Source organism: Antedon bifida, chromosome 3 (genome assembly GCF_963402885.1).
Source record: "Antedon bifida chromosome 3, ecAntBifi1.1, whole genome shotgun sequence".
Taxonomy (NCBI): Eukaryota; Metazoa; Echinodermata; class Crinoidea; order Comatulida; family Antedonidae; genus Antedon; species Antedon bifida.
In genome coordinates, this window is record NC_136228.1 from 29,450,519 (window position 1) to 29,469,704 (window position 19,186).

The 19,186-nt window shown below is 31.3% G+C and overlaps 1 protein-coding gene and 1 long non-coding RNA gene across 3 annotated transcripts in view; one reads left to right on the plus strand and one right to left on the minus strand.

Moving 5' to 3' along the window:
- The window catches only part of LOC144836906 (heparan sulfate 2-O-sulfotransferase 1-like), an 81,356-nt gene extending 63,051 nt beyond the window's left edge, over window positions 1-18,305 (plus strand). For both annotated transcript variants that reach the window (XM_078691830.1, XM_078691831.1), the window contains exons 4-7: window positions 3,601-3,739; window positions 7,988-8,085; window positions 11,595-11,752; window positions 12,866-18,305. In XM_078691830.1, coding sequence (XP_078547956.1) covers window positions 3,601-3,739; window positions 7,988-8,085; window positions 11,595-11,752; window positions 12,866-13,101 — 631 coding nt within the window. In that variant the 3' untranslated portion in view covers window positions 13,102-18,305. The remainder of the gene's footprint in view (window positions 1-3,600; window positions 3,740-7,987; window positions 8,086-11,594; window positions 11,753-12,865) is intronic.
- On the minus strand, window positions 11,750-16,831 carry LOC144836957 (uncharacterized). Its single transcript, XR_013611423.1, has 3 exons — window positions 16,772-16,831; window positions 16,391-16,487; window positions 11,750-11,908 (listed from the first exon to the last, which is right to left on the minus strand). It is a non-coding gene; the product is annotated as an uncharacterized LOC144836957 (long non-coding RNA).
- Window positions 18,306-19,186: the final 881 nt, after the last annotated feature.

Here is a 19,186-nt window from a genome sequence, read left to right on the forward strand (position 1 = left end):
TGACTTGCTATAATTAATTTCAAATGATACAAACTTTCCGTATTGAACAGAAAAAAAAAAGTTTTTTAATTTGACTCCATGTTTTTAGTGTGCACAAAATGCGCTTTCGACATGAGAGTTGGCTTGGCACTTCATGAAAGCAAAAAGACCACTACATTGTGTTTTGATAGTTTGTACAATGTTGAAAACTCAGAAATAGGTCTTTTCTTGGTGTGTCGATAATTTGACCTAATTATGGTGTTTTAATTTGTTAATAAATAGTACTTAGAATGTCTGTCTTTTGCATTTGTTCATCTTTAGCTGCTAAAATTATCTTCATTATTGCTGGTACAATGTACATGAAATTCAGTTTTTAACCAGACATTGGCAAACATTAAACTATAAACATGTAAATTTATCACTGTTGTCTGGTAAAAGTTTTACACTTTTAAACTTTATTGTTTTTTTAATGGAAATGGTTGAAAAATTCTCTCAAGGGATAACATCAATCTTGCAGTCTAAACCTCTTTTTAAAAACAATAGTACAATATCTACGCTTAGAACATGGACATATAGGTTCATGCTGAAAATATGGAGACTTCTGCAATACAATTAACATCAGGTGCCCTATGTTAAAAAAACAGTTGCAAGGTAGAAGGGTTGTAAAATGTTGTAGTGATAACCAACTCACTGTTAATAGCAGCTCTTACATTGGATGGGAATCAGACAGAGCAATTGCAGTCTACCTTTCTTCTCTCTAGCTGTTTACTATCATGCTATGCCACCACTCTCAGTCAACCAAGTTAAAACTCCAGTGGCGTAACAGCTATGATGAGTGCTCACTGGCTAAACCCAGGGGCCCTGTGCATAAGCAGCCCCTATACAATTATCCAACGATTAAGGGCTCCTTCGAAGTGCTAACCAGGAGCTTTTTCATGCGTTAAACCACTGTTTGACTCCTATCTTTTCTGAAACTAACAACTAAACTGCCCAACCAAGTTTTTCTGATTCTTTTTTACCTCCTACAGTATCTGTGGCTCATATGTGGCGGATCCATGATTTTGAAATAGGAGGGCTTAGCGTAACCTACTGTAGTATTTTTGTGTAATTTTTGAAATCTTGTAAGCCTATGTATCTTTTCCTTCAATACCATATTGTATCCAAGACCTCAGCTGTCTGATCCGTTTAAAGTTGTTTCCTACTTACCCTAGATAGAAGCAGGATTTGAATCTCCCTGCACACTTCTCCTCAAGGCTCAATACTGGTTGCAATTTGTGGCTACCTTACGCTGACCTTTTTCTAAGAGGCTAAGTAAAACAAAAGTAGTTTAGATCTATTTGATATTTAAATTATGATTATCCTTTGAGATTTCTGCTCTATTAAATGCTGTTAAATTGTGTAATTTGGATTAATTAGTCCGTTTTACTGAGCTTCGGAATGTGTTGGTATTCCCAACTGAGTAAAATAATAACACATGAAACTAGTACAAGCGTTTAATCGAGAAGGTATGGTATTTAATATTAATGTTTGACATGGTAAAACATTTGTGTGTTTAACTTCTTTAGAGTTCTGGTTCAAATCCAAGAGTGGAATTCATCACTTTCAAAAGCTTATAAATGTGATTATTTGATTATTAAAAATAAGTACAGAAAACATAGTTGACAAAATATTGATTATACTTCAAAAGAAATCACATTTCAAAAACCTGTACTAATTCAATGTGTTGGTTTTTAAAATAATACTGCCAATTCAAAGGTGGCAGCACAGTGATTATAATAACTTTAGTGATCCACCCAGCTAAGACAGAAAGAGAGAAGTGATTGAAGTCATATCTGGATCCAAAGAATCATTTCTACCTTAAGCCACTATCTCCAGTGTGTCGGTTTGGTCTTTACAAAATGACATTCTATTGTACACCCTCCTTACTTTTAATAAAGTGAGTTATGCCTCAAACCTAATGTACATTTAAGCTAAGCTGTCCTCGCATTATGAGTCATCAAAGCGACAGGCAACAAAATACAGGTTGGGTATCTGTGAAAGTTAGCCTCGAGGTTTACGTAGCATTTCAGCAACATGTTAATGTAGGCGTTAATTCTGACTCTCGATAATAAGGCACCATTATGGTTGAAATAATCAAATGTGAAGTCTTTTACAAGTTATTAGAGTTGATTTCTGTAATGTCTAAATACAGTATGCATCATTCTTCACCGACTTGTCTCAGGTTTCTTTCACTGGTTGTGTTTAGTCATAAAGCCTCTAGGCCTTTACCTTTTCAACAATATTGAGTAATGTGTTTAGGTGTATATAATTAAAGACATAATACCCTGACTTGATATTTATTGCAGTCAACCCTGATTTGCATCAACATCCAGCTTGTTGTCTCAGTTGCAGAAATACAAAACTCTAACCATTGTACGTGATCCAGCAATTATTATTTTTCTAAAAGTTTAACATTTTTTCCACCACTTCAAACATTCTGAAAATGTATTTTTATTTTGCCTGCTTTGCTTGTCCTCTTCAAATATTTAATTTTCTGTAATCTCTTCTTAGTTTGCCTGTATCAAATCAGGCATTCTTGATCTCTGTATTGTGCTCCGATATTTGAATTATTAATAAACTGAAACTGAACTAAACTCTCACTGACAAATATATTCCTGAATGCACTGCACTTTCAATCAATCATCTTCCATTTTACAAAGTTACTTAGAAATAAAAATCGATGTTGTCCAAACCTGACTTACCAAGAATTTTACCAAATCCTTTGTAATTGTTTTTATTTATTACTGTAAACTTTTTTATTAAAATTTTGTAGCATTTACATTTTTAGTAGAAACTATATGCATTAAATCTTTCAGCTACAGAAGATATATTGCAATTACAGTACAACTAAAATTTAATATCTATTTTTTAAATAATATATCAATCATACATGTTTTGTTTTACCCCATATATATTGTATTAGTTTAGATGGCAATTATTTTAATGTTGTCATAAATCATTCATACCATATGAAATCCCTATGAAACATACTGTAATGTTATATTTATGAAGTACAATATGTTCCATTTTGATTGATGGTATTATCTCAAAGGTATATTCACTTCATAAATTGTTTTCAGAAATGTCTACCAAAACCTGGGCATACTTACTATTGGAAACAAAAAGAAATAGAATCCTTGATACCAAATGTAATATTTATGACATACAATTGGTCCATTTTGATTGATTGATATATTATTCTCCAAGATATTCATGGTCACAGATGTTTGTGTAATGTTGGAACAAGATGAACATACTGTACTTAATATGAAAAAAAAAATGTTGTAGTTAGTAGTAAATAGATGAACTGGGTTCTTTCAAGTGTAAACTGGATGTCAATTTTTAAGTCCTTCCTAGAAAAACTTGTAATTACCACCAGAAGTATAGGTGCCTTGAACCTGTGCCGATATTATGGCTGCCGTTTTGCAATGCCCTATCGTACCTGCTCGGCCTATCAATTCAACTTGTTTTAATTAAAGTGGTCTTTGAATGGATCGAAACTACCAACACCGGGGTTGGTTTGTGTGTGAAGGCACTGCAGTAATGTTAAACATTAACAAGATTATTCTTTCATCTGTTTAGGTTTGGAAGCATTCAACAACCAATATACATCAACCTCATACGACAACCTCTTGAACGACTTGTCTCATACTTCTACTTTCTACGGTATGGAGATGATTATCGACCAAACATGAGGCGTACAAAGCAGGGCGATAAAATGGTAAGACGGTAATTGTTTCTGTTGTATTAGTATAGTAGTTCTTCATTTGAATTCTTCATAATGTTTGTCATTTTGTAAAAGCTGAAAAGTCTGAATGGTGTACAACTTGCAAGAAATTTAAAGCGGTTCTACAGTAAGTCAGATAAAGGGTCCATAATTTTTAAGGTCAGTTTTTGTGTCCAGGAATAAGCTAAGAGGAAGATTTCATAGTTAAATCCTGGACCAATCCTGTGCCTTTTATAGTACCAATTGGGTATAAGAAGAAAGAAGGCGCTCATATCCAGAATTCATGCAAAAGGATACTTTAGAAGATTTGTGGGTGAGAGTTGTTAAATCCAATCTTCTTAAGAATATTCTTAGGCTTAGAAATGAAAGAAGAGAGGTTTTAGTCCAACAATTGTTCAGTAAACAATGATATTCAGTTTTATATATTGACTTTCATTTAGTTATACACCATCAAGTTCAACATTTTAGCAGGAGTTAGAATTCATTGTACATCAGACCTAATAAACTACACTATTTTTCCAACCAGAAAATGTTTTAGATAAAACAAACATCTTCTTAATATTGTATAGCACTATCAAGCAAAGTAATAACAGGAAATTTGGACTTAATAGCTTGATCTACAGCTTTTACTCTAGGATTTCTCTAAAAGGTATCATTCAAGACATCAACCTGTTGACGATTTAAAAGCGTATTGACATTTATGTCATGACCTTTATGCTTACCTGGGAATTTGTGTGAACGTACTTTATATTTTTTAATCTAACATCATTGCTTTTAGACTTAATCCCGACATAAAAGAGTGCATGACGGTAAAACTTACCAAAGGAAAGTATTAATTTAAAGGTGATTGGTTTACCCTAGATATGTAAATGTTGAACATCATTTTAATATGGATTTGATACTTGTGTAAAGTGAATAATATTATGTAGTATTTGTTTGATATTAAGGCCTACTCAGACCAATGCAACAGCACACAGCACAAACTTTAAGCTTGATGTCTACACTATCAGTATCAAACTTGTTTGAAAAAATAAGTGCGATGTGCCTAAATATGCTAGTTACATCACATCACATTTTCTTTGTTACATAATGTTTGATAGTGTAGACAGCGCTTTAGACTGCTGAAAAATCCATACACACACAACCTTTTCAAAATTATTCTACATTTATGAATTTATAACTATATATTGTTTACGTTTTAAGCCTGTTTACTTATTTAGCAAGTAGTTTTTGACATTACATACACACTGTTTATTGCAGTAACTTACTCATAAACTCCTACATTGAAACAAACTAAAACCATAATTATTGAAGTAAAGAAAATGTAGTTAGTACAATAGAATAATGTTGACATGGTTCCTTAACCACTGTTGCTTAATGACTCCAATACAAAAGAACATGTTGTGCTTGGTTTTCTATCACCAGAACCATGTAACGAGTGAGCCTCGACCCTTGCTGATGATGTTAAGGCTACGTATTAACCACTCGGCCACTCACTCGTAATCTATTATACACCCTACAAAAAAGTCTTGTAACATTAGTGAGAAACATTGATTCTTTTCCAGTTTAGGTTTCGAATTGTGAATCTGAAAATTAGTCTTACCATACTATATCTTTACCTAGGTATAGGCATATATATAATCATATGATAATGATGTGATGCCATTATGAACCTCATGGGGAAGAATTGCTTCCTGCCCTGGTTGATACCCCCAGATTAGGTTACCAATCAGCAAATTAGTTTGCTGTGCTCAGTCACAAGTTACAGAGACTTTACAATGAACATGTAACTACTGTATTTTTTAATAGTTATATTAATATTCACACCGCTTTTATAATATAATAAAGTCAATTTAACATTGTATGTTATTGATTTACATTATTCAAGTTTAAAAGTAGTGTTTCTTAATTAGGATCGTTACAATACTTTCTATTTGATGTGCATTTGTTGGATGTACATTATTACTCAATTATTCTATAATTAATTGGTCTTTAACCGAGAAACCACAAAAGTTAAAGGGTCTATGACATCTAGTAAAAGTGAATGCACTACATAATATTAAAATTATTACATTTATGTTTAACAAAATGTATGCCAAAGTTTAGTCAGTCTGGGGTTATATGATGACATATTTCTTTTTACTGGTGACATCATCGTGTCCATATATGGGCACATCACATTTTCTTTGTTACATAAAGTTTGATAGTGTAGACAGTGCTTTAGACTGCTGAAAAATCCATACACACACAACCTTTTCAAAATTATTCTACATTTAAGAATTTATAACTATATATTTTGTTTACGTTTTAAGCATGTTTACTTATTTAGTAGTTTTTAGTTTTTGACATTATATACACACTGTTTATTGCAGTAACTTACTCATAAACTTGTATTATTGATTTGTGTTGATTACTTTTATTATTTATTGATTTCTGTTCAATTCAATTCATCTTTTAATTTGGAAATTCACATCCATAGTCTTTAACAAAGAGAACAAAAATGCCAAAGTCAAACTGAACAAATGTGAAAATTAATATTATCACAAACTAAGCAATTTAACTGTAACTGTAACTGTACATTAGGTTCTTTATGATGTTTACTAGTATATTTTTAGCATTTCTTTGTTGCAACATTTCATTTACAAACGAAACTCTATAATAAATAAACAGAAAAACAGGAATTCAGAGAAAAAAATGATAAAGAATGAAGATACTGGATCAATGAACTACAACTGCACATTCAGTTGGCTCCTTAAAGAAATAGCCCTTTCCCACAACATCTCTGCAACTGGGGGCTGTTTGAACCAGTACATTGAGAAACCTTGTTCACTCACAGTGTACATTGGACCAACACTGAATACTGTATGGTTCTTATTAAAGAATGATCATTTTTGTTAGTTACATTTGCAAACGGTAAATTGTATAGAAAATGAAAGCCAATCAAATTATAGATTATACCGTGAAGCTAATTTTATAGCTCCATAATTATACATTTTGTGTGTTGTGTACATGTTACAAAAAAACAAGTTAATAACACTTGTATTATTTTTCCCTTGACCCTGGTTTAAGAACATCTTCATGTTATTGGCTATGGTTGAATGATTTCCAGGTCCTTTTTTTAGCTACCCTGGATGTGACCCCATGTAACCTGATTTGACTTCTTTATAGAGTTTTTAACTGGTTTTGTACCAAATACAATGATTTAAATATAGTATTAACCATTTTTACTACGTCATTAAGTTTTACTACAACCGCCTTTTTAGCTAAAAGGACTCATTTATAGCGTTTATTAACTAGTCAATACATTTTAATGGGAAAGATAAAATACTGTAAATGAGGGCTGCTGGTTGGGATGGTTAAAGTATAAAGTGAATTCAAACTTCCAAAAAGGTGAAAGGTTCACATTTTCCATATATTTTAACATTCTTTTCCTAGTGTATTGTTTTAAGATTTGATGTAATAAAAGATCTATGTGAAGAATTTTTCTTGTTCATGAGTATTCTCAAATTGTTTAAATGATCAAGTTTTATTTGAAGACTTTATATTGATCATAAGTAATACTTACATTGTTATGTACTGTAAGAAGATCATGATGCGTATGAACAGTTTCACTTGATCATGAGTAACTTTGTTATGTAAGAAGATCATGATACGTATGTGAACAGTTTGACTTGATCATGAGTAACTTTGTTATGTAAGAAGATCATGATACGTATGTGAACAGTTTCACTTGATCATGAGTAACTTTGTTATGTAAGAAGATCATGATACGTATGTGAACAGTTTGACTTGATCATGAGTAACTTTGTTATGTAAGAAGATCATGATACGTATGTGAACAGTTTGACTTGATCATGAGTAACTTTGTTATGTAAGAAGATCATGATACGTATGTGAACAGTTTGACTTGATCATGAGTAACTTTGTTATGTAAGAAGATCATGATAAGTATGTGAACAGTTTGACTTAACCATGCATAAATTGCAATTGTTATAGTAAGAAGATCATGATATCATGTTCAAATACATAAGTAATTGAAATTTGTATTTGTTAGAAAATATGATTAAAATAGGTAACGCAAAAACAATACAATATTATGTAAGTATACAAATATGTAAGAAGTTAAAACAGTAGATGTTATATGAGTATGAACAGTTTTACTTGATCATGAGTAACTTTCAATTGTTGATCATGATCTACTTGTCCATACCTGATGTTTTGTTTTTGTGTTTTTATTTGCAGACATTTGATGAATGTGTTAGTAAAGAAATGCCAGAGTGTCTTCCAGAGAAACTTTGGATGCAGATTCCATTTTTTTGTGGTCATTTTCAGGAATGTTGGTAAGAAACTATATCATTGTTTTAATGAAGCAGAAAACATCATTATTTTCACTTACACTTATGTTTTACCTTATAGAAAATGTTATTTATTTATTCTTTATACTGGGTAGCCTCTTCAGTCTAAGACTGTTCTCCCAGAGGGCCCAGTGTATGATGAGTTTGTGACAGTGGCCGTGTGTGAACTAGTACACCAGGGTAACCCCCTACTTGTCTCTAAAGATGTACTAGGTTCTGTAAAGTGCACATGAGCCAGATATGTACACTGGACCTACGGTTTATAGTCCTTATTCGAGAAGACTTGTTCTACCACCAGAACCATGGAGTGAGTGAGCCTCAAAACCTTGCCGGTGTTATGGATACGTATTACGGTTCCACTGTCTTAACTGCTCGGCCACCCACTCTCTCAAAAAACTAAAATATTAAAATGGACTACTGTATCATGTATTTCAGAATCATAGGCAAATTCTGTGTCACACATGTGTTTTCTTATGTACACCTGTGTCATAGACCATAACCTACCCCTTAAACAACCTTCCATGATACAAGCATCACATGTGTTTTCTTATGTACACCTGTGTCATAGACCATAACCTACCCCTTAAACAACCTTCCATGATACAAGCACCACATGTGATATATAAATAATAATAATAATAATGTAATTGTAATATATTACTGAATTTACCTATGATACTGAACAAATACTGTCATATTTTGAAATACAGAACTGAGAATTGGTCGAATTTCAGACATGTATATAATAAGACAAATGTCTATTGAAAGAAGGTTCAAAAGCATAATTTATTTGATAGTATATTTTTATCTATCAGCGAGGACGTTGATAATCAGTAAATTCTCTACCCACATTAAAATAGTTTTTGATCAACATGAAATGTTATGACCAAATGCCAACATGACATGTAACCCTAACCATTCCATGGGGGGATTTAACAGCCTGTTGAAATGTAAACTCCGTCTCCCAAACCTATGTTTACAATGGAATTTATAGGGGTTCATTTTACAATTTCACATCTTCACCATTCATTAATTTTACTAGATTTATAATACAATCATTCAAATCCGCTATTTAAATGTTGCATGGATCTGCGGCATTTGATTTAATGTTAAAAGATGAAACAGCATACAATTACAATATAAGATTTTTAGGAGTTCGAGTCTTTGAAAATAGTTCATTTTAAATTGAATTGCCTTTTTGATAGTCTTCGTTTACAAAACAATTATTTTAATGAGAAATTAACCTGTAATAAGTTTTTAATGGAAAATATTGATGAATATTTGCTTTTATCAAATCTATGAATCCACTTTTCAATGCTGTTTTTCGTCCCCTGCCATTTTTTTCTCTATTAAAATTAGAAGCCATTTGTTTATAAAATTAGTTTTTCCGATTCCTTCTTTTAAGGTTACTGAATGTCCATAATCAAGTTCCCTTCCTTCGCCCTTTATTTACTTACTACAGCTGGAGATTATTTACTTAATTTCATGATATTGCTGCCCCTTCTGCATTCTTTTAATATGTTGTTACTGTATCAAGACGGCATGACACTGCAGGTTGATTTTCGAAACAGCCTAGCATTGCGTTGCGCATTCCGGTTGCTTATATGTACTGTGTAACAAGAATATTGCACTCTGAAGTAAGAGTTCAATAGAGTATTTATTGAATATCATGTGACCCACCATCCTACAATCAAATAAGAATCTATTCAGATGTGTTTATTACTTTGTTTTTCGCTGCTGAACATTTCCTTATAAAAACAACATTGCTGTTAATTGTTGTTTTGATACCATACTTAATGTAAATGGTAGAGAATCATGTGCCAAAAATAATCTACTCTACGGAAATCCTTGACAATGGCTTGATTTAAGTATTAGCTGACTGAAAATGAAACCTCCAATAAAGTGAATAATATTAAAAGTACAGTTTTTGTATTAAACTTTCATGACTGTTTTCCATGTGGAATTAACTAAAAAGTGGAACTTAGCAAATGACAAAAGGCAGTTGGAATATTGATTCTAACAACTGACAAAGGGCAGCTGGAATGGAATCTAATAAGCGAATGGCTGTTGAATTAAACCAGCAAGTTCCCCTGAGCCTAAGTCTGCTGCCACCTATTTTGCCAAGAAGTGATAATGTGGTCTATTTGGAGAATGTTGTAACCAACTCAGAAGTGAATACTCAACAATATAAAACAAATCAACAATTCATTGATGTTGAAATTGTTTGGTATATGAGTAATAACAACAGGTGGAGTACATGATGCTTATTTGGTTCAAATCTAACCCTATCACCACAAGCTAGCGGGGTGTGAATATTCAAGCTAGTGCTCCAGAAATCATGGGTTTGAGTCTCACTTGAGCTCAAATCTAACCCTATCACGCAACCTAGAGGTATGAACACCAAGCTAGTAATGAAAAGTCATGGATTCAAGTCTCATTTGAGAACAGCTAGCAAATTTGTTATAGGCGGCTATATTCTCTTATGCTCTGTCTACACTATCAAAATAAGTGTGATGTGCTGAAATATGGTAGTGATATGCCCAAATATCGTAGTGGTATGACCTCGTGTCCATATATGGCATATCACATTTTTTTTGTCACAGAAGTTTGATAGTGTAGACAGAGCTTTAGAAGTTTATTGTTACATTACTGCAGAGTTGCACATAAACATTCTCCTAGTTTTTATTCCCTGAAGCAACAAAACCAGTTGTTATTAGTAATAAACAATGATTACACTATGATTATGTGACTCATCGATACTCAATGTTATTCCAGGGTCTGTACATTGATGTTCGGTCAGGTTGAAGCAAATCAAAATATGTCTTTTCAAGGCTTTTTTGCACTTATTCACTCCTTCCTATTTTATCCATGTGACATGTTTTTCCCAAAATAGAGTCATAATGTTGTTATAGTTTCAATTAGATATAGATTATGTCCATATGTCATTTGTATCCGTTTATTTATGGTACTTTTCCATACCCTTGGTAATATCCTCTTCCTTTTAACATTTCCTAACATGACCTTTTACCTAGTTCTTGTACATTACTAACTTAATAGAGGGCGACACATTTAGTTTTATTATTTACTTACTCCCCTTGGGCTCATCAGAAAAACAGTACTAAGAACTTACAGTAGCTGCTGCAGAGAGAAACAGAACCTAGACAACACCTGAGAATTGTGATCGCTGAATTTCAAAGAATTCACAATAACATTTTTAAGAAATGAAAACCTCTGAAGAAATTAAAAATGTAGATATGTGATTCAATCAATCTTTATTTCCATCATAATCACACAAAAAAAACACAAATACGATATTAAGATGAGCGCAAAAAGGCATGTTAATTTGTGTGCAAGAGAGAAATGCTCCATAGCATCTTTGCATCAACTGCTATAAACCAGATTAAGCAATTCGATTAATAATATTTACTCATTTTAATCTTAAATCAACGCCTTTTAATATTAAACTCACAACGTAATGTTATCTATTATGACAGGAATCCAGGCAGTGAGTGGGCTCTACAGCAAGCTAAGTATAATCTTGTCACCAATTACTTAGTGGTCGGTTTGACAGAGGAGATGGAGGACTTCATCGCTGTACTTGAAGCCACCGTGCCGTCCATGTTTACAGGTGCCTTGGAACTGTACCAACACGGTAAGTGAAGCGTTGAGTTCAGAATACAATTATTAGTTAATTACATTTTTTTGATTTTCTTGTAACAGTAATTATTTCCTTTATTTATTCAAGGTTATTTCATGAAGGTAGTTCTATCAGCTGCATTAGAGTAGTTTAGCTGAATTGAAGAGACCCCTACAGCAAAACAAACATCAAATTAAACATCAGTTTCATTAAAATTTAAAATTCATAGGCAAAATAAATAAAATTTAGATATTAGAAACATTAACACATTAGAAAATAAAACTTTAAAATTCATAAAACTAAACATGAAATTCATTATTAAATTACATTGGTACCAGTAGTCAATATTGCTTGGTTAAAATCTGATTATTAAAGGGACTTGATAATATATATAAAACATGTAAATTGTTCTCGAAAAAATTCATCTGGTTTCAAATTGTTTGCAGTTGAACGTTTCTTCAAAAAAACAACATTACTTTTATTAAGTTTTTATATCGTATGTAACATATTGCACACAAAAGAAAAACAACATAATTTTTATCATACATTAATAATTTTGTTTTTGAAAAACAAATATTTTGCAAATTGTCCTTTTATGAATTTGTATACATTGCAAATTATTTGAAAGCTTCTTTAAAAACTCTTAATTGTCATGTTTTTAAATCTATTTTATTTTCTGAGTCATCGTTCAAGCATTCATGCAACTGTCGCATGGTACAGGTTTTAAGTTTCTTCTTAAAATGGTACCGCAAAATGTGTGACAAGTATTATTAGAATCAAAATCATTCTTGTTTGGATTCACTTCTGAATTTTTTTTAAGAGTTTTGGATCGTTCTCTCCCAACATTCAAATTTATAATTTTTCTCTTTCTTGACGATCTTGTGTAATTTACATGTAAGTGAACAAAGAACATACCATCACACAAAACAAAACAATCATTTTTTTTTTTTAAACCTGTCCATTTCCTTCTTTTTTTAAAAAGAAGATTTGTATGTAAGCATAATTTAAAAGGACGGAACATACCACACCATTTATTTATGTTTTTTTTGCCTTAACAGTAGACTTTTTAGTAACTTTAGATTTATCTTTCCAGTATAGAATATAAACAGAAACATTTTTTCTCCACAGGCAAACGTTCCCACCTCAGAAAGACAAGCACTAAGATTGATCCGTCTGCTGCCACCATTGCTAAGATTAAGAACTCAATTGTATGGAAAATGGAAGATGAATTCTATAACTTTGCCAGAACTATTTTCCACGATGTCAAGCGACGAACATTACATGTTAAAAATGGAGAATACATTAATGTACCACAACGTTTTACATTTGAGAAGATTAGACCAAAACTACCACAAAAAAAGTAAACTGATGTGCTTTTAATTGTTAAAGTTGTAACACAACAACTTACATTTAGGAAGATTAGACCAAAACTACCACACGCAACAACAACAACAAAATAACTGAGATTTTAATTGTTGTATTAAATATCCTAGTAGAAGTATTAAAGTGAACACTACCAAGTGATTTGTACGCACATACTAGGTATCAGGCATTTATGGTTAGCTGAGCAGATTTGAACAGTTGTTTTATTGAAAACATTTAGAGAAACACTAGAGGATAAAGTGAATACAATCTAAAACAACTTTAAAAGATGTAAAGTGTTCGCATCCAGTTATTAAAGTACATGTGATTATTCAATGCCCTAAATAAAGTACCTCCATGCAGAAGCGATGTTTTTACGATCTGCTAGCTGACGGAAAAACATTTGCTAGCCGAGAGAAGAAGATCCTGACCTATCCTAAAGTTGAATGTCGGTCAAACTGGGATGCGTCAAACTTGCCAGTTTTAGCTTTACTTTATTTCAATTATTCAGTGTTTCTTTTTTAAGCTAAATATCAACCCAATAGAAATATTTAAAGCTTGCTTTTGTTCAACGTGCCATGTAATCATTATAGATGTATTTATGCAAAGAGAATGTCGTGCTTTTATGTTACAGTATATTTTTAGTGTATGTTTTACATTTTTTACAAATGCTGTAGGAAAAAATACCAGTTTGTTTTATTAACTTTTACTTACGTGCCAATACACCACAAATCACCAAACTTTTAATCATATGTGTGTAAATCAGCATAATTGGTGTTTATGCTTAGTTAGACCAGCTAGTGTAACATGAACCTGACAAAAAATTACTTTAGTTAATCGCATATGTAGAATAATACCCTAATTAATTGTCCATTCACAGTGTGGTATGATACAGGCAGCACATGTGATACAAATGAGTTACTGTATTCAGGAATTTGCCTATAATACTGGATAAATATTGTCATATTTAGGTATCTTGTGAAAGCTTGAAAAGCTCACAATCAGTAATTGATGTTGCAATTGTTACCCATTTTCTATAAATTGTCACTCGGTCAAGTCACTACAGAATCAGATTTCTCACCAATTGTCAAGGCATATACTTACTTGTTTATGTTAAAAACCCTCTACTTACAATTTTTCTGAGGTTCTTGTTTTATTTTTGTACTTATTTTATCTTCTTGACAGATGAATGAAGATTTGAATGGAAATCAAAAATTTGTGTCTTGATCAATCCAAAAACTTGCTTCGCAAGGATGTAAGCATGACACATGTAATTTGACCAATCATGATGGGTCATCCGAACTGTCAATTGGTCAACTCACTTGCATTGTGCCTACATCGTTGCTTTGCTTTCAAGTGGGAACCAAGCTTAAGGTCCGCCTATTTTAGCCAATCAAAATACTAGTGCCTACGGTTGATAAAAATCCCAAATTTATTAATAGCCATGGGTATTCAATATCAAGATTCAATTTCACATGAAAGTTGTTTGTCAGAACTTACAAATACAATATAAAACGAACAAAGGTATAAACATAACAGCCTTAAAAATCATCTTGAAAAATGTACATTATAAAGCTGACAAGAAGTCTCTATTATGTCTGTGGTTTGTTGTAACTTACATTCAGGAATTCTACCGAATTCTACAATAGGTTGATGAGTCACATCATTAATTATACATTTTAATTTATTAATAGCCATTTCATCGCCAAGATTATTTATAAATTTGGATCCATGAATAAATTATTTTTTGTTGATCTAACATTTAAAAAATGTTTAAAACAATTATGACGATATTATTAGGCCAGGAAAATAAGAGGGAAGACCATCATCAACGAGACACAAAATCACTCTCCAGCAACAGAACATCATAACAGACAGACACTTCTAATTACTGTTTGTTGAATTTGTGTAATGATTATGCAAGAGCAATGTACTTTATCCAACGTAATATTGATTGATATTTATTACACTTTTTTTTAAACTGAAAGTACAATTGATAATTATAATCCTAATTTAAGAGCAAATAAAATGACAAACAAATTGATTGTCTCTAAAACCATATTTCGACCAAATTATGAAAATAAAAAGAAAGATACACACTTACTTTATCGATAAAAAATTGAAACAAATTGTTTTTCTTTTCTAACATTTTTTTTTAAATAGTTGTTTCTAAATGCAAGTTGCTCCACTAACGCAGGTGTACAATAAATGCAAATTAGGTATACTTGGTTTTTAATTTTGGTTCAGTTACGCATCTGAGCTTATGTCAACCCTTTTATGTCCCGGAGATTTAATACAATTATGTCCAGAAACATGGCCTTTTCAGTATGCTTAAAATATGTTTTTTTTATAGCGATTTTGTTAGAGAACATAAAACAGAAGCAATTATATTATCATTATCTTATCGTATTACATTTTTTAATATTTATTTATTTTCACATTATTATTTATTACTCTTCACATGGTACTGCTATATTTGAAATTATGTTTTGCTACTTAGAAATTACCTAGCTTTTTCGTTTGCGAAATTGTTATTAATTATGTATTGATTTTGAAAGGTGCACCAATAGTGAATTCTCTTAAACCATATTTGTATTGCTCTGAATATTGATGTTAATTTTTTTATGTAAAATGTTGTAAATAAAATAAATAATTTAATTGACTAATCAAGTTATAAATTTAAGCGCTTTCAATTGTTAGTTTAAATTGAAAATGGACAGGATGTGTATAAGATCATTTTATGAATTTATTTTCTGAAGTAAATAGTTTACAATACGAGGACAGCTTTGGGTTTAAAATGTTAGTATCAAATATGTTCTTTTTTTACTATATTGATATAATACTACATGGTGTCCGACGCCGTTGACAAAAATCGAACGCCACTGTTTTGTGTTCATGCCGCTATGCGCATTTCGATTGGGGGACACATTCAAGCAAACATGGAGAAATCCGTTTTCTAACACTATGGCCACCCCCAACTTTGTTGGGTCTCCAAAGTGCCTTTTTAAGTTGTTCTACAGTATTTTGTAATTCATGTTCAAGCATACCTGCTTTCAGAGGATGGGAGAGGAAGGTTTTTATCATTGTTGTTGTAATGGATTATGTTTATAATAAGGTTTGGCTTATTCATAATCATTGTATGGTAGCCTATACATATTTACTATTGCATCAAATCATGTATATTTGAGTTTTCTCTATTCTTTTAGTAGGTTGATTTTACAACCTCTTGCATGCATCTCGATACGTTTTTTAAATGACCAAAAGTAATAAATAATCTGGAATAAGTATTACACATTAGAATGGTGTCTTATGCCCTTTTTCACATCTTCATAAATTGTAACAAGTTGTAACCAGGTTTGATCTTTTTCGTATAGAATCCACCAAAAAGCTTTAAGAAGATATAGAAGACAGTATTATTAATGTGAATGCACAAAAAACTAATGAAATAGAATATTAAGTTAATACACTAACAAGATGAAATTTGGCTTGAATTTTTTCTGGAATTTACTAGTTCAAATACTAGTTACTTCCAGGAGAGTGTGCATTTTAGAATCCGATCATGTCACACTCAAAATTCTACAAAAAATGTCAAAAGCCTGACCATTCATAGTAACTTTAACAGTTGAAATAGAAGCACGTGATATGAAATCAACCAATCAAATAGAAGAATACCTTTGGTGTGTACCCACGCTGCCTCCTTCCACACATAATTCCAGTTTTCACAGCATTGTCTGAAATTATAATATATTTATTAAGATATCAACTAGTTATCACGATCACCATGATCTTGACCAATTTAAGTTGACCACCTGGTCAAAGGTTAACATTTACTGCATTAATAATAATTATCTTTGATAAAGTAACTTTGTGGAATCACAGAACATTTGTCTGATAATTTGATATACATGGTCACAGGAGTACAAAAATACTATTTTTTCTATTGCTAGTAATGATTGTCTGTAACATGTTACAGTTATATCTTGTTCATTGTTTAAACTGTTACTGTCTTAAATTGGTGGCGCTGTTTATGTAGCTGGCATAAATTGTAAGTGTTACCTTTTATGTGGATTGACATAAAGTGACTTTGGCTCTGACTTTCAGCTCTAATTTGAATAAATGAGACACTTTCATTTTGCACATGCCCTTTAGTGATATAATTATTTATTATTAAGACCTTTACTTCTATTCATTTGTAACACATCCCAGTTATGCAAATGAGTATGTGGGTATATAATTACCATTTGAATACAGGTTAACAGTTCAATCCCACATGTCCATTTTAATTATGCCATAAAGAAATGTAAACGAGCTGGGTTTTTTTCACACCCTTAGGTGAAATGTGTTATGTGGTATAACAGTGTAAATTTAGATTGAAATAACTCCTTAAAGATTGAAAGTTATTCCACAATGTATCATTTAACTACTGCACTGTTAAACTTCATTCTAATATTAAGATATGTTTTTTTGTTACTAAGTATAACCTGCTTTAATATTATTAATATTTTGTAAATTATAATAACTTGATCCATTCATAGTGCAGAAAATTGAGGTAACATATTATCTGTATCTAATATTAACATTATTTTGCCATGTTATTTAATTATTTATTCACTTTACTTCACTTTTAGGTATATCCATATGTTTTGAAGAAACATTTCGCAAATATTTTGATGTAATATACAGTCTTAAACTTGAAAGGACAATGATATTTAAATTTAAAAAGTGCTGCCCTGTGATATGATGTATATTATTCTTTCAAAAAACAGATTGTACACTATGTATTTCCAAGAAAGACTGAAATTTGTATAATTAAATCTCATTTGTTGAACATGTGCCATGACTAATGATGATTACAATTATGATAAATATATATATTTGATTGATTTGATTTAGTTTTTAAATTACATGGCCAAGTGCAACCAAAATAAAAGTCTATATTCTTGCAAGGATAAAACAATGTTATGATTTTTTATATTGACTTTAAAATTTACATTTTGAACCACTTATTTAATATTAATATTAACTGTAAAAAATGAAGGTGTTCTTAGATGGCACATATTGTTTCTGATAACACGTTTCAAATGGTATAGAAAATAGTATTCATCATTATGCAAATTCAACATTTGCATACTGTTACATGTGTATATAGTGTACAAATGAATATAAAAAATAAGGCACCGATTGTAATACATGTGTTCCTCCACTACACTGTGACTATCCAGACTTCTGGCCTGTGTGTTTGTATTTATTTTGTCCATAAAACAGTAGCTTTTAAGTGAAACAACACCTATTAATTTTTAAGTTGGAATAAAACTGCCAATTCAATGTAGTCCTATTGAAAGATATAATAATATAAATTCGTACTCTAAACGTTTTTTGACTGTTAATATGTAAAAGCACAAACTAGTGTTCTACTGATAGGTACATGGCACTTATTGACAAACTATCACTTGCGATGTATTGTATAAAGCTCTGTCTACACTATCAAACTTTATGTGACAAGAAAATGTTATGTGCCTATATGGACACGGTGATATCAGTACCATATTTTATATATCGGTATCTTTATTTCAATAAAAAACATAAGTACAATATCTAAAATATAAGTGCCAAGGCAACAAAAGAGTTGAATTGGGGAACTTATTTACAATGTGTTATTATATGGGCACATCAAACTTTTTTTGTCAAACAAGTTTGATAGTGTAGATAGGGCTTCTTTATAACACTTATTTTTATAAGTCCAATCAGACATATTAAACTATAGAGGGGGTGATATTATATTACTAATAGTTGGCCAATTAATTTTTTTAATATGGGTAACATGTTTTTACTGTAGTAGCATAATTATTATTTGCTGAATGTTTGTCATAGTCTTTTAATCTTTCATTCTGTGATCTTGTTTAAAATTTTAATTTTAAACAACAGTGAAAAGTAACAACCCCACTCAGCTTTGCGACATAATTTTATACAAGCAAAAACACCAATAAACAATATCGAAAAAAAAACATGTGTGTGTATGTGACGTTTTGTTATCATGTGATTTTAAAAGTTTCAGTTAGATATAATTATATGTTGCATCGACAGAAA